This window comes from Berghia stephanieae, chromosome 12 (genome assembly GCF_034508935.2).
Source record: "Berghia stephanieae isolate SIO BIC M18660-M18661 chromosome 12, UCSD_Bste_1.3, whole genome shotgun sequence".
NCBI lineage: Eukaryota > Metazoa > Mollusca > Gastropoda > Nudibranchia > Aeolidiidae > Berghia > Berghia stephanieae.
In genome coordinates, this window is record NC_088371.1 from 35,015,765 (window position 1) to 35,033,264 (window position 17,500).

The 17,500-nt window shown below is 37.0% G+C and overlaps 1 protein-coding gene across 1 annotated transcript in view; it reads left to right on the top strand.

The window, feature by feature from the left end:
• The first annotated feature begins 919 nt into the window (after nucleotides 1-919).
• The window catches only part of LOC144958376 (uncharacterized), a 23,773-nt gene continuing 7,192 nt past the window's right edge, over nucleotides 920-17,500 (top strand). The window contains exons 1-2 of the mRNA XM_078890347.1: nucleotides 920-976; nucleotides 17,184-17,500. The exon at nucleotides 17,184-17,500 is cut by the window's right edge and continues 41 nt beyond it. Coding sequence (XP_078746473.1) covers nucleotides 17,203-17,500 — 298 coding nt within the window. The 5' untranslated portion in view covers nucleotides 920-976; nucleotides 17,184-17,202. The remainder of the gene's footprint in view (nucleotides 977-17,183) is intronic.

Sequence of the window (17,500 nt, forward strand, 5' to 3'; positions counted from 1 at the left end):
ATGTCGGGACGGACTAGATGCTTAAAAAGTCAAATTATAGTTAAACTGGTCAAAAATATGAAACGTTGGTATTTAGCACAGTAAAATATGATATTCCTTCTCCTCTATAAAGCATATAAACTCAATTTAAGCATGATATTTCTGGCTACAAATTCCATTTTCAGCATCTTAATCATCCCGACTTAATACCGTTTTGAGACGAGGGGTCACAAATTCCCATGTTTTGATTGGTCAAAAATCTATGGGTTAATTGTTTGAGTAGCTTGAATGAACAAGACACGTCAGCGCCATTGACCCTTTAACTACATCTGTCAACTGTCAAACGAACTCGTCGAATTATTGATTTTAGATCAGTTGCTGATTGTCTTTTTTTGATCGATACTTGTCACTGACATCACTCTGTTCCCCCCGCCCCCCCCCCCCCTCCTCTCTCTCTCTCTCTCTCTCTCTCTCTCTCTCTCTCTCTCTCTCTCTCTCTCTCTCCCCCCCCACACACACACACACACGCGCGCGCGCACGCACACAAACACATACACAGTACATTGTCGTTATTGACTAAAGAGTTTTAAAAAGATTTTGACCAGAAATCTGTTATTTCATACCTGGCTTTCCACCTCAAAAACAGTATTGAAGATTTGTGTTTAGGTAAAATGCTCACAGCATCCGCCAGCCGGATGGATATAGCATAAAAAATAAACAACTGTGTATAACCTTGAACGCTTTTTAACTGAGTGATATAATTTAGTGAGAAGTCATGGTCCAAATGGCTGTCTAAAAACAATAACAAAGAGCTGAGTGACGTCAGTTTCGCTCCAGTTACTATTTCGAGGAAATTATTATTTTTTTTTAGCTTTGTGGTTTAGTGATTACAACATCGCCTTCGGATCGGTAGGTCACTGGTTGGAGTCTCGCTTAGGCGGCGCAAAGTTGAGTCCTTGGAAAAGGCTCTTTACTCAGATTCTCTCACCCCACTCAGGTATGTGATGGGTACATAGCCGTTGTCTCTGTTTAAAAAAAAAATCATATTTTTTTTCGCTCTACAGGCGTCATGTCTCGCCCTAATTTTATATCAAGTTTTGCTGTTGGCTGCGGCGGACCATTTGTAAAAACTTTGAGCCTGTTTAGTGGATGTTGCTAACATATGTGATCCTTCGCCTCGAAACGGTATTAAGTCGGCTATCTGAGAGAATGGTAACTCTCGTGTTGAATGCGTCACTGATAGTTGCATTTTAAAACTTGAAATTATACAACTTATCGCAAATATTTTAATAAATTATTATGTTTTTATGTAGAAAAATGAATGTAGTTTCTGAAATGACCAAAAACTGAAATTTGATTATTTTGACCATTTTCACGTTAAAACCGATTTTCTTCGTCTTCCAAATGCCGACTTAATACCGCTTTAATGCATAAAAGTCAAAACATGATCATATTTATAATGTTTTTCTCCTCTTGATACACTTTTATGCTCGTCTGAGAAATATTTCATATGGGCGTCCATCGTTGTTCCGATAGTTTAGAGCCAGTTACTAAGTTACCATGCGTCATTACGAGGGAAGTGACGTCATGACTGTTGAAGCGAATTCTAAAGGTCACATATGCTAATATATTCCTGGCAAAAATTTTTAGAGCCATAAGGCGTTTTGTCGTAATCCCGCTGTATTGGTAAACTGGGTTTTGGATTTAATCGCTTCTACTTGAGTCATCCGTTATAATCGTTGTCAACCTTTTATCTTAACGTTGCCAGATCAAATTTTTTTTAATGGCAAAAAATAAAAATGTCATAGAAAAATGACATAATATATTCATTCAACTTTTACTAGTTCTAATGTAATACACATAAAGAAGAAGGAAATCTTTATTTTCTCAATGTACTGCCACGAGTAAGTGTCTTGATCATATAGAATGTTTGCCTAGTCTTGCCAGTTTAAAGATGTCCATTAATCTTTTTTTTTTGGTTTAATTTGGGTTAATTTGTCCATTAAAGAAATATATCTTAATGATTATTTTAAATCAAAACTAAAAAAGGATTAAACAGCCCCCCCCCCCCCCCCACCTCCCCCCTCTCGTCCTACATGTTATGTGTTGCTGTTGGCCAGGGACCCATTGTAAAGCGCCTTGAGCACGTTTAGTGGATATTGCGCTATATAAAAGCTCAAGTTTTTTTTAATGTGTGATGTTTTCAAAGGATGTGGTTTTATATAATTTACACAGGTTGCTGAGAAATATTTTAAAAAATTTCGATTCATTGGATATTTAAACTCTAAATTTATATTAATACCTTGTGTTGTGAAGCTAGAAAGTAATTCGAACGATTGCCATGCAAAATATAGGCTTTATTCAACATTTAAATCGACATGATCTGGAAAGAAATGAAAACACAAAGAGTTAGACAATACAGTACAGACAATGATCATTAGAAAATAAAGTGACAAATAGAACTATCTCTAACAGTAAACAATATCATGACACTTTGCTTTACAATACTATTAATGACTATTTTTTAACACTGTGCTGTTTTCTAAACTAATTTCAAGAAACAAGGAAGGTAGGACCTCCATCCTTTTTTATCATTTCAATTGGATTCAGTAGTCTGATGTCACGCCGCCCGGCAACGGCGGCCATCTTGGTTCTAAACAAAGAAAATCATTACTTTTTATTTTTCATGCTGGCTAGAACTTTTCATATGCCTTGTGACCAGAATGTGTAAAAGTCAAAACATGATCAAATTTATGGGGTTTATTTCCTCTGAATACGCTTTTATGCTCGCCGGAGAAATATTTCATACGGGCGTCCGCCATTGTTCCCATAGTTTAGAGCCAGTGTTACTAAGTTACCATGCGTCGTTAGGAAGGAAGTGACGTTTACCACTGTTGAAGAGTATTGACACATTGTTGTTAATACGACACCACAACAAATGTGACACCGCCAAAAACTGATGCTATGCATTTAGCTAAAAAAAAAAAGTCACAAAATCCGCACCAACACACGAAACTATCTATGTGTCACCTTAAACGTTTATAGATAGTATGCGCTTGGCTAAGAAGCTTACAGCATTGCCATCCGGAAGTAGAACGGACCAACACACAAAACTATGTGTAACCTTAAACGTTTATAGATAGTATGCGCTTGGCTAAGACCTCATAACATTGCCATCCGGAAGTATAACGGTCCAACACACAAAACTTTGGGTAACAATGATCGTTTATAGTCAGGTTAATAGAGTTTAGTGAGAATTACTCATAAACGCGGATGGCAAAAAACAATAACAAAGGCCTGATTTACGTCATCCTCGTTCTATCTATAGTCTGAATGGTAGACTTTAGCGAGAACTAATCATTAAAATGACTGTCTAAAAACAATAACAAAGAGCTGAGTGGCGTCAATTTTGTTTCATATAATATAGATAGAACGAAGTTGACGTCACTCAGACATTTGTTTTTGTTTTTTGCCATCCATGTTTATGAGTAATTCTCACTGAATTGTATTAACCAAATCTATAAAATTAATGGTTACGCATAGTTTTGTGTATTGGTCCGTTATACTTCCGGATGGCAATGTTGTGAGTTCCTTAACCAAGCGCATACTATCTATAGAAAACAATTCATTACCCATGCTTTGACCTCCACCGAATGACAACAGCTCATTATTGTCAGGAGATCATGCGAAACAACCAGAAAGTTTTGAACTGAAAACAAGTTACCACAGGAAGAAGAAAAGAAGTAATACTCTTCAACAGTCCTTCCTAATGACGCATGGTAACTTAGTAACACTGGCTCTAAACTACCGGAACAATGGCGGACGCCCGTATGAAATATTTCTCCGGCGAGCATAAAAGCGTTTCCAGAAGAAAAAAACACTTAAATTTGATCATGCTTTGACTTTTACACATTCTGATCACAAGGCATATGAAACGTTCTAGCCAGCATGAGGAATAAAAAGTAATGATTTTGTTTGTTTAGAACCAAGATGGCCGCCGTTGCCGGACGTCGTGACATCAGACTACTGAATCCTATTACTAATGTGTATGACTCAAGAAAGCAGCAAAACAGACCAGATACTCACAGACGCAGACGGTCAAAATATCGATCTAAACTTAAAATTTTGAAATTAACGAGAAAACAGTACTGTAGAAATTGACGAGATTTACACTTTGAATGTTTTGATAGCAACTTCTTTTATCGAAAAGTTTAACAGTTGTTTGATGTTTTAAACATATAATTATTTGTATGTAGGTTTATACATACATTAACATACACACACACACACACACACACACACACATATATATATATATATATATATATATATATATATATATAATATATATATATTTCTCTCTCTCTCTCCCTCTCTCTATATATATAGGGGGGGGGGGGTCCTGATAGCTCAATTGATAGAGTACTCACTCCACACGCAAAGGGGCCAAGATCGATCCCGGGTGCAGTCGAGATTTTTTCTGACCCCCCCCCCCCCCCTATCCACCCAAAAGTGATTAGGTAGATGAGTCTGTTGGATTTGGCAGAAAGTCATTTGCTATAGAATAGCGTCCTACCCAAAGGATAGCAAGCAATATTTGCTATTGTCCATCTCACGCTATAGAAACCGGGATAAACTCCGGCTCCACTGGTCCCTATGACTCTGAAGGACTACTTTTCTATAATTATACCAAGTGTCAGCTTAGACGCGTAATAATATATGACTGTTGTAGATTGACGTTATCGATTCAAATCGAAGTCACTGAGCTGTGATCGAGTTTGATTAGATAGAGGTCCACACATGATTCGACATCTTTATTGGAAATAATTAATGCATCAATTATTGATCATTAATTCAATCACGGTGCGATGGATGGAGAAGGGGGAGAGGTGGGTGTCATGGGTGTTGTTGTTGTGAGAAAAAAAAAAAGAAGAGTGCGATGAAGGAAAACACAGCAAATTTTACACTGGTTTAGATAGTATGCGCTTGGCCAAGAAACTCATAACATTGCCATCCGGAAGTATAACGGACCAACACACAAAACTGTGTGTATCTATGAACGTTCTTGTCGAGTTAAAACAGTTCAGTGAGCATTACTCATAAACGCGGATGGCAAAAAACAATAACAAAGACCTGAGTGACGTCATCTTCGAACTATCTATAGATAGTATGCGGTTGACGTCACTCAGGTCTTTGTTATTGTTTTTTGCCATCCGCGTTCATGAGTAATGCTCACTGAACTGTATAGATAGTATGCAGATGACGTCACTCGGGCCTTTGTTATTGTTTTTGCCATCCGCGTTTGTGAGTTGTTCTCACTAAACTGTATTAACCAGACTATAAAAGTTCATGGTTACACAGAGTTTGTGTGTTGGTCCGTTATACTTCCGGATGGCAATGTTGTGAACTCCTTGGCCAAGCGCATTCTATCTATTAACCCGACTATAAATGTTCATGGATACACACAGAGTTTGTGTGTTAGTCCGTTATACTTCCGGATGGCAATGTTATGAGCTTCTTAGCCAAGCGCATACTATCTATACTCTAAATATTATAACAACACGGTTTATAAATTTTGGCCAGAAAACTCGTCCTCCAACTATTGATCGATTGAATTGACCCTAATCTTGTAAAAAAAAAAAAACAAAAAAAAACCTCTCAAACCTGAGACTTCAAAGGAATCTTCAAGGAAGACCCAGGTTTGAGAGGTTTTGACAAATTGAGGGCCATTCTAGTTGGTCAACATTTGAAGGGCGAGACTTATGGCCAAATTATATATCTTAAAAAGTATTTGTTTATTTTTCCCAAGAATATTATTATAGCAGTAAAGTATAAAGTCAAAATAACCTTTTCAAAATCTAGCCAAAACAATTTTACTTCACAGATCGATAGAATGAGATCCCCCCCCCCCCCCCCCCCCCGGGGCCGCCGCCCAATTTGTTAAGATTCTGTATTAAAGTTGAGCCTTTTTAAGCGCCAAGAGCCTCATTGTTGAGGATACCGTGCGCCCGCCCTGTAAGAGTATTATTATTATTATTATTATTATTATTATTATTATTATTATTATTATTATTATTATTATATTATTATTATTAGTATTACTGTTTATTATTATTATTATATTATTATTATTATTATTATTATTATTATTATTATTATTATTATTATTATTATTATTATTATTTTTATTATATTTTTATTATTATTATTATTATTATTATTATTATTATTATTATTATTTATTTATTATTATTATTATTATTATTATTATTATTAATATTACTATTATTATTATTAATATTATTATTATTACCATTATTATTATTATCATTATTATTATTATCATTATTATTATTATTTATCATACTGGCATATCAATTAAATGTTCTCAAAGTGCTTTAAAATGGTCCCAATCCAACAGCAACACTTGACATGTAGGACGAGACATGATGACGCATTCATGGCGATATTACCATTTTACTTTTGACTGAGACAACGGACGTTTTAAACGGACAGGTACTCATTTTACACCTGGGTACGCTGAGAGAAGTTGATATAGAAGTTGATATATAATACCTAAGAAGTCTCGTATTAAAGTCTTTTTTGACTTCTCGTTGGATATCAATACGCTTCAACAGTCGTCACTTCCCTCGTTATGACGCATGGTAACTTAGTATATGGCTCTAAACTATCGGAACAAAGGCGGACGCCCTTATGAAATATTTCTCCGACGAGCATAAAAGCGTATCCAGAGGAGAAAAAAAACCCATTATAAATCTGATCATGTTTTTGAGTTTTACACATTCTGATCGCAAGACATATGTGAAGTTCTAGCCAGCATGAAGAATAAAAAGAATCGATTTTGTTTGTTTAGAACCACGATGGCCGCCGTTGCTGGGCGACGTGACATCAGACTATTGAACCCAATTCATTTCTTGACATAGCACGGACTTAAATAAATGGGCAAACCATGCTGACAAGGTTCTGACTGGTGGTCATAGTATTATTACTACAACTACAAACCACAACAAGAGAAAGAATTGTGAGCTTGATAGATAGTTCGAAGATGACGTCACTTAGGTCTTTGTTATTGTTTTTTGCCATCCGCGTTTATGAGTAATGCTCACTGAACTGTATTAACCCGATTATAAACGTTCGTGGATACACACAGTTTTATGTGTTGGCCCGTTATACTTCCGGATGGCAATGTTATGAGCTTCTTAGCCAAGCGCATACTATCTATAAGGTATTCAAAATAAACAAAAACAAAATCAAAAAAAAAAAAAAAAAAAAAACAGCAGACAAAAAAAAAAGCTGTATATATTATCATAAAATAGATGATGACATAGAAAACAACAACAACAACAACAAAAACAACAACAAATAGAACAAATAAAAACCCTAACAAAAAACAAAATGAAAGCCGTATGAGCAAAATAAAATAAAAGAAAGTAAACAAAAACAACAACAACAACAGCAGCAGCACAATAAAATCAACGAAAACAAAAAGAAAACAACGAAAAGCAAAACAAACAAAAAATCCCAACAAAACAAGCAAAAGAGATGTTCGACAAACAACTTTTAGTGTGCACCGTCGTGAACGTATTTGCAGCTCTGATAAATTCAAATTGTTATATGGGCTCATCTACTCTCAAACCAACGTCAATAAATGTCGTCCATTATTAAGTCAAGCCCATAGATTCAGATGAAATGAAATGTTCTGTATCCTCGGGGCTGCCTGCTAAAATGTAAATGGACACGTTCAAAAGAAACCCAAAACAAAGAGATCCAAACGTAAAGAAAAAAAAATTGAGATTTGATATAGCGCAATATCCACTAAACGCGCTCAAAGCACTTTACAAAGGGTCCCTGACCGACAGCAACACATAATATTATGTAGAACTAGACATGTCGCCTGTAAGGCGATGTTAGAATTTTTTTTTTCCTACAAAGACAACGCTGTTAACGGCCAGGAACTCATTTTACACCTAAGTACGGTGAGAGAATGTGAGTAAAGAGCCTTTTCCAAGGACTCAACAACGCGCCGAGCGAGACTCGAACCCAGGACCTTCCGATCCGAAAGCGAGTGTCATACCACAAGACCCGAACTGAGCTAGAGGAAGAGGTGACTTGCTCACATTGCGACATGTAGTCGAACTCGGTACCTTTCGGTTACGAAGCAAAGACTATACCACTGAGTCACGTTGCCTCCCCACCCCCCCCCCTTCCACCCCCACCCTCCCTCCCAAATGTCCATACAATTGGATTCAATAGTCTGATGTCACGTCGTCCAGCAACGGCGGCCATCGTGGTTCTAAGCAAAGAAAATCGGTACTTTTTATTCTTCATGCTGGCTAGAACTTTTCATATGTCTTGTGATCAGAATGTGTAAAAGTCAAAACATGATCAGATTTATTATGTTTTTTTTTCCTCTGCATACGCTTTTATGCTCGCCGGAGAAATAGTTCATACGGGCGTCCGCCATTGTTCCGGAAGTTTAGAGCCAGTTACTAAGTTACCATGCGTCATTACGAGGGAAGTGAGGTTACGACTGTTGAAGCGTATTATCCTTATTGTGATAAATATAAATAGGAAAAAGAATGGAAGCTGCAATCTAATCAATGAAGACAGATAATGTAGACGTTTCGGGTTACCCCTTTATCAACATAACACGATGAATGAAACACTAAATTAACAAGTCACCCGAACAACGCCATTTTCTCATTCGTCTTTACCATAGTGTTTCATTCATCGTATTTTGTTGATAAAGGGGTAACCCGAAACGTCCACATTCTCTGTCTTCGTTTATCAAATTAAAGCTTCTACTTCAGTTCCTATTTTGACATCACAAAAAGGAATAGTAGAACTTATCCCCGTGTTTCATATTTGTAGGGGGTAACGCTCGCTTCACACGCAAAAGGATTAAGATCGATCCCGGGTGCAATCGAGATTTTTCAACCCCCCCCTCTCCCACCCTTGTCCACCTAGCAGTGAATGGGTAGCTGAGTATGTTAGATTTGACTGAAAGTACTTTGCGGTAGACTAACGTCGTATCCAAAAGCTATTGTTCGTTTCACGCTAAGGAAACCGGGATAAACTCCGATCCCATGGGCCGAATGGCTCTGAAGGGCTACTTTACTTTTTCATATTTGTAAATGGATTCAATAGTCTGATGTCACATCGCCCAGCAACGGCGGCCGTCGTCGTTCTAAACAAAGAAAATCTGTACTTTTTATTATTCATGCTGGCTAGAACTAGAACTTTTCATATGTCTTGTGATCAGAATGTGTAAAAATCAAAACATGATCAATTCTATGTGGGTTTTTTTCCCCTCTGGATACGCTTTTATGCTCGTCGGAGAAATATTTCATAAGGGCGTCCGCCATTGTTCCGGAAGTTTAGAGCCAGTTACTAAGTTACCACGCGTCATTACGAGGGAAGTGACGTCACGACAGTTGAAGCGTATTAACTATAGATTCAATTACCACCTCGACATCTTACCGCTTTGAGACGGTGGGTTATGTATAGAAATGTCAGAGCGGTGTATTAGAATTAGAAATCAAATAAATGTATTGCTTTTCATTAAATATTTTTTTCCATTTCACATCTTTGCTGACTGACTGGATGAAGTCAAAGAACACAAAGGGGAATTAACTCTTTCCTGTTCACATTAAACCCTTTTTTTTTATGAAGAGTCCGTTCGATATTCATCAATCTCGCGAGAAACACAAGAGAATTAACAGACCAAATCCGATAGGAATTCGAAAACAAGGTTGTTGAGGGATTTTTTTACAATCCTCTTATCTTGATATTTTTAATTTCTTTCTTTCTTTCTTTCTTTTTGTTTATTTATTTTAAAAAATGTAATTTTGTTTGTTGTTTGTTGTTGTTGTTGTTGTTGTCTTTGAAAAGGTTGATTTACACCCGAGATGAATAACCTTTTATGCACCTTTCTTTTTCTTTCTTTCTTTCTTTTTAAACAATTTTTTTTTTAGTTCTCTGTTTTCTAATCAATGTAAACAAACAGATCTGTATTGTTGGATCAATTTGTATATTACTCAAGGTACATAACAGTAATAGCAAATAGTGATAAGAAGAAATATATAAATATTAGATAGTTATGATTTTTCTCCGGCATTTGATATATAAAGAAATGAATTTTTAAAAAAACATAACCAAAACAAACAAAAAAAAAACCCCAAAAAACAACAAACCCCCCCCCCCCCCAAAAAAAAACAACAAAAAAACAAAAAAACAAACAAACAAACAAACAAATAAACCTTCGCACTTTAAAAACGCTGCTAAACATTTACTCATTCACTCTTGCATTTTATCCGATTTCTGACTTTGGTTTTCTGCAGATGGTTTTTTAATGGGTCTTGGTAACCTGTATGCACATTTTCATGCTTTCAACCGGAATTTGCACGGTTTTAGCCTAATTCCCCCTCCTACTTTTAAAATGATTAAGAAGATTTTGAGTTTAAAAAAATCTTGTTTGTGTTTTACTTAGAAATGACGTTTCGGCCCTTGGCCTTTGTAAGGGGACAGGCAAAGCCCGTTGAAACTGATTAAAGGGAGAAACAAATACATTTAATAATGTTCACAACAACATGATATAAAGGCAGTTGGAGCTTTTATATAGCGCAATATCCACTAAATGTGCACAAAAACGCTTTACAAGGGGTCCTTAGCAAACAGCAACACTTAACACTTAGGGCGCCTGTCTGGCGATATTACAATTATTGTTCCAACAGAGACAAAGCTGTTAACAGCAAGGTACTCATTTCACACCTGAGTACGATGAGAAAATGTGAGTAAAGAGCCTTTTGCGATTATGCGCCGCTCAGAGCGGGACTCGAAGCCAGGACCTTCTGGTCCGAAGGCGAGTGTCATACTCTCACTAACGTCTTGACCTTCATGACCGTCACCACAAACACCACCACTGAGAAACATCAACACCACCACAAACACCAACACCATCAACACTACCACAAACATTATCACCATCAACACCACTGACAAACACCAACACTACCACAATTACAATCATTATCACCATCAACACCACCACAATCATTATCACCATCAACACTACCACAATCATTATCACTATCAACACCACCACAATCATTATCACCATCAACACCACCACAATCATTATCACCATCAACACCACCGACAAACACCAACACCACCACAATTACAATCACTATCACCATCAACACCACCACACTCATTATCACCATCAACACCACTGACAAGCACTAACACCACCACAATTACAATCACTACCACCATCATCACCACCACAATCATTATAACCATCAACACCGCCGACAAACACCAACACCACCACAAACACTATCACCATCAACACCACCACAAACATTATCACCATCAACACCACCGACAAACACCAACACTACCACAACTACAATCACTATCACCATCAACACCACCACAAACATTATCACCATCAACACCACCGACAAACACCAACACCACCACAATTACAATCACTATCACCATCAACACCACCACAATTACAATCACTATCACCATCAACACCACCACAATCATTATCACCATCAACACCACCGACAAACACCAACACCACCACAATTACAATCACTATCACCATCAACACCACCACAATCATTATCACCATCAACACCACCGACAAACACCAACACCACCACAATTACAATCACTATCACCATCAACACCACCACACTCATTATCACCATCAACACCACCGACAAACACTAACACCACCACAATTACAATCACTATCACCATCAACACCACCACAATCATTATCACCATCAACGCCACCGACAAACACCAACACCACCACAATTACAATCACTATCACCATCAACACCACCACAATTACAATCACTATCACCATCAACACCACCACAATTACAATCACTATCACCATCAACACCACCACACTCATTATCACCATCAACACCACCGACAAACACCAACACCACCACAATTACAATCACTATCACCATCAACACCACCACACTCATTATCACCATCAACACCACCGACAAACACCAACACCACCACAATTACAATCACTATCACCATCAACACAACCACAAACATTATCACCATCAACACCACCGACAAACACCAACACTACCACAACTACAATCACTATCACCATCAACACCACCACAAACATTATCACCATCAACACCACCGACAAACACCAACACCACCACAATTACAATCACTATCACCATCAACACCACCACAAACATTATCACCATCAACACCACCGACAAACACCAACACTACCACAATTGCAATCACTATCACCATCAACACCACCACAATCATTATCACCATCAACACCACCGACAAACACTAACACCACCACAATTACAATCACTATCACCATCAACACCACCACAATTACAATCACTATCACCATCAACACCACCACAATTACAATCACTATCACCATCAACACCACCACAATTACAATCACTATCACCATCAACACCACCACACTCATTATCACCATCAACACCACCGACAAACACCAACACCACCACAATTACAATCACTATCACCATCAACACCACCACAAACATTATCACCATCAACACCACCGACAAACACCAACACTACCACAACTACAATCACTATCACCATCAACACCACCACAAACATTATCACCATCAACACCACCGACAAACACCAACACCACCACAATCACTATCACCATCAACACTACCACAATTACAATCACTATCACCATCAACACCACCACAATTACAATCATTATCACCATCAACACCACCACAATCACTACCGCCATCGCCACCACCACAAACACCACCACTGACAAACACCACCACCACCACAATCACTACCACCATCGCCACCACCACAAACACCAGCACCACCACAATTACAACCACCATCGCCACCACAAACACCACCACCGACAAACACCACCACCACCACAATCACTACCGCCATCGCCAGCACCACAAACACCACCACCGACAAACACCACCACAACCACAATCACTACCACCATCGCCACCACCCCAGCCATCACAATAAGGCCCACATATTTTCACTGTCACCATAGACCGGTGTGTATCAGGAATCAAACATTTTCCAATAGCATCAATAATAGATGAATCCGCAATTAGATTTTTCATTTCCAGACAAAACGAATTAGAAATTGAATTTTTTTGTGAGAAGGCATTGGCTTAAAATAAAAATCTAGAAAGTTATATGAAACCATCCGATAAATTAGTCGTCTTTCAGAGATTATCCCGGTTTCTATAGCGTGAAAGGAACAGTAGAAATTGCTTGCTATCCTTTGGACGCTAGTCTATCTCAAGGTACTTTCCGACAGATATAACAGATCCAGCTACCCAATCACTGTCAGGTGGACTGCCCGATAAAGCTGAGGGTAAAAAATATATGAAAAGTCACCCGGCTTTGCCAGGGGATCAACACTCAGACCTCCTGATCAATGGAACAGGCGTAGATTATTGCTGGATCTGTGACCATTCCATTTTGTCTTCACTTTTCTCAGACACCTCCGATTCAAAAGTTTTGTAGGCATTGACTTTTACACTTTTCTCAGACACATCCGATTCAAATGTGTTGTAGGCATTGACTTTTACACTTCATTCAGACACCTCCGATTCAAAAGTTTAGTAGGCATCGACTTTTACACTTTTCTCCAGACACCTCCGATTCAAATGTGTTGTAGGCATCGACTATTACACTTTTCTCAGACACCTCCGATTCAAATGTGTTGTAGGCATCGACTATTACACTTTTCTCAGACACCTCCGATTCAAATGTGTTGTAGGCATCGACTATTACACTTTTCTCAGACACCTCCGATTCAAATGTGTTGTAGGCATCGACTATTACACTTTTCTCAGACACCTCCGATTCAAAAGTTTTGTAGGCATTGACTTTTACACTTTTCTCAGACACCTCCGATTCAAAAGTTTTGTAGGCATCGACTTTTACACTTTTCTCAGACACATCCGATTCAAATGTGTTGTAGGCATTGACTTTTACACTTCATTCAGACACCTCCGATTCAAAAGTTTAGTAGGCATCGACTTTTACACTTTTCTCCAGACACCTCCGATTCAAATGTGTTGTAGGCATCGACTATTACACTTTTCTCAGACACCTCCGATTCAAATGTGTTGTAGGCATCGACTATTACACTTTTCTCAGACACCTCCGATTCAAATGTGTTGAAGGCATCGACTTTTACAATTTTCTCAAACACCTCCGATTCAAATGTGTTGAAGGCATTGACTTTTACACTTTTCTCAGACACCTCCGATTCAAATGTGTTGTAGGCATCGACTTTTACAATTTTCTCAAACACCTCCGATTCAAATGTGTTGTAGGCATTGACTTTTACACTTTTCTCAGATAAAGCAGTTCGATATAAACATAATGAACATACGCAATAGCCGACGTGCATTTATTTGCAGGTCTGATAACCCAAATCCTTGTAGGCTCATTGTTGTAATGAACATCTCAAAAAATGACGCAAAAATATTGTCCATTACAACAATGTTAAACTAGGCACATACTCGGGTTCGGATGTCAGACCTGCATATGTGTGCACGTCGGTAATCGTTCCACAATTTCTATATTTTTAGCACAGAATTAGACTTATTTACACTAATATATACAATTTATATAATCTAATTTATAAGGTGATGTGAGCAAAAATAGTTTTTAAAGTAGAAATAGAGTTTACTTAAGCTTATATAATTTTGATCTTATACAAACCATATAGAATATCATCGCCATTTATTCAATTTAAATTGAAAAAAAATTATAACTGATCTTAACTTATTTACACGAATTTATGATACTAAATAAAACATCAATTTACACATTTTATTACTGTCACATTATACATACTTATAACACCTAGTTATTTGCTTACTTCTGCTCAACACATCTGTACAAAAAAATAACATTTGGACGAATAAAGTATTATTATCATTATTATTATTATTATTATTATTATTATTATTATTATTATTATTATTATTATTATTATTATTATTATTATTATTATTATTATTATCATTATTATCATTATTATATTATTATTATTTTATTATTATTATTATTATTATTATTATTATTATTATTATTATTATTATTATTATTATTATTATTATTATTATATTATTATTATTATCATTATTATTATTATATTATTATTATTATTATTATTATTATTATTATTATTATTATTAATTATTACCATTGTAAATCATTATTATTATTATTATTATTATTATTATTATTATTATTATTATTATTAATTATTATTATTATTATTATTATTATTATTATTATTATATTATTATTATTATTATTATTATTATTATTATTATTATTATTATTATTATTATTATTATTATTATCATTATTATTATTATATTATTATTATTATTATTATCATTATTATTATTATCATTATTATTATTATTATATTTTATTATTATTATTATTATTATTATTATTTATTATTATTATTATCATTATTATTATTATTATTATTATTATTATTATTATTATTATTATTATTATTATTATTATTATTATTATTATTATTAGTCGATTCCTTGGAAAAGGCTCTTTACTCACAGTCACTCACCGTACTGGCCGTTAACAATGCTATCTCTGTCGTAAAAACAATGTAATATTATCGTCTAACGGGCGGCATGTCTCGTTCTACATGTCACGTGTTGCTATTGGTCAGGGACCCCTTGTAAAGCGCTTTGAGAACGTTTAGTGGATATTGCTCTGTCTAAAAGCTCAAGTTTTTGGGGTAGGTTTATTGAGGGGGGAGGGACGGGGGTGGGGGGGGGGGGGGGTACATGCCTAAATAGCCATTGCTCATCCGTTCATCGAATTCGGCGGTCGCATCCAGCCCACTCTAATTAATCTAAAACCGGAAAATTATGTTCTCTCCATGTCGCGCCGGTAATCCTTTCAATAATGGATTGCAACTCTGTTCCAACGAAGGGGAGGCAATCGATAAAATTCATTAATTGTATGCGTGACCTTTGAGCTGGAGCTGAATGGAGGAATAATTTAAAGTGGTTCATTAGACAAGGTGTGAACGGCAGACGCGGTGAGTACGTTGGACAAAAGAATATTATAGCTCTTGTATTGTCCGGTTGACGTATATATTGCGTGTATAATGCGATTTTAATTTGTTAAAGCTGCCGCGTCCTTTTATTACGAATGGTTACAAAACGATTTTAGGTAGGCGCAAACCAGATGCAACACCCCCCCCCCCCCACCCCACCCTAAAAAAAAACAAACAAAAAAAAACAACAACAACAATGAACAGAAAACAAAAACAAAAACAACAGAAAAACAAACAAAAAAAAAAAAAAAAACCCCCAAGAAACTTGAGCTTTAGTATAGAGCAATATCCACAAAACGTGCTCAAAGCGCTTTATAAAGGGTCCATGACCAACATTAGCACGTAGCATGTAGAACGAGGCGTGGTGGCGCCTGTTAGGCGATATTGCAATTTTTTTACGACAGAGACAACGCTGTTAACGGCCAGGTACTCATTTTACATTTTACACCTGGGTACGGGAGGAGAATGTTAGTAAATAGCCTTTTCCAAGGACTCAACCACGCATCACTCAGAGCAAGATTCGAACCCTAGACTTTCCGGTCCGAAGGCGAGTGTCATATCACAAGATCACATAGCCGGATTACATATCTATATGACCCATCGCCTTAAAACGTTAATACGTACGGGTGGGGGTGGGGGGGGGGTTCCCGATAGCTCAGTTGGTAGAGCACTCGCTTCACACGCAAAGGGACCAAGATCGATCCCAGGTGCAGTCGGGATTATTTTTTTCTGATCCCTAGGTCCACCCAACAGTGATTGGGTTAGATTTGGCGGAAAGTACTTTGTGATAGACTAGCGTCCTATCCAAAGGATAGCAAGCAATTGCTATTATCCGTTTCACGCTATGAAAACCGGGATAAACTCCGGCTCCATGGGCCCAATGACCCTGAAGGAATAACCTTTTTTTTTTGGCTACAACTCTTCCCGAAGTCAAACCACCATTACAATATCATAATTTTTCATTGCTACAATGGCAAATAATTGCAATGTGTTTCCTTGTCCCTTCCATCAGACAAATCAAGAACCAAAGAATGGAGGGCCTGCAACAACAGACAACCGTACCAAAAATCAATGTTAGTCTCTACAGCAGCAACAACAACAACTACAGCAACCACATCAACACCACCACCAACACCACCACCACCACCAACAACAACAACAGGGGTAACAACTACAGGAGCAATAATAATAATAATAATGATTATGATAATGATAATCACGACGATAGCAAGTCCAAGCCGAATGGAGCTTTGCTTCAACAATACGTGAGAGAAATGGACAGGGTGTCCTTCAGTCCATCCAGCCAAATTCCTAGCGGTTCAGATCTTG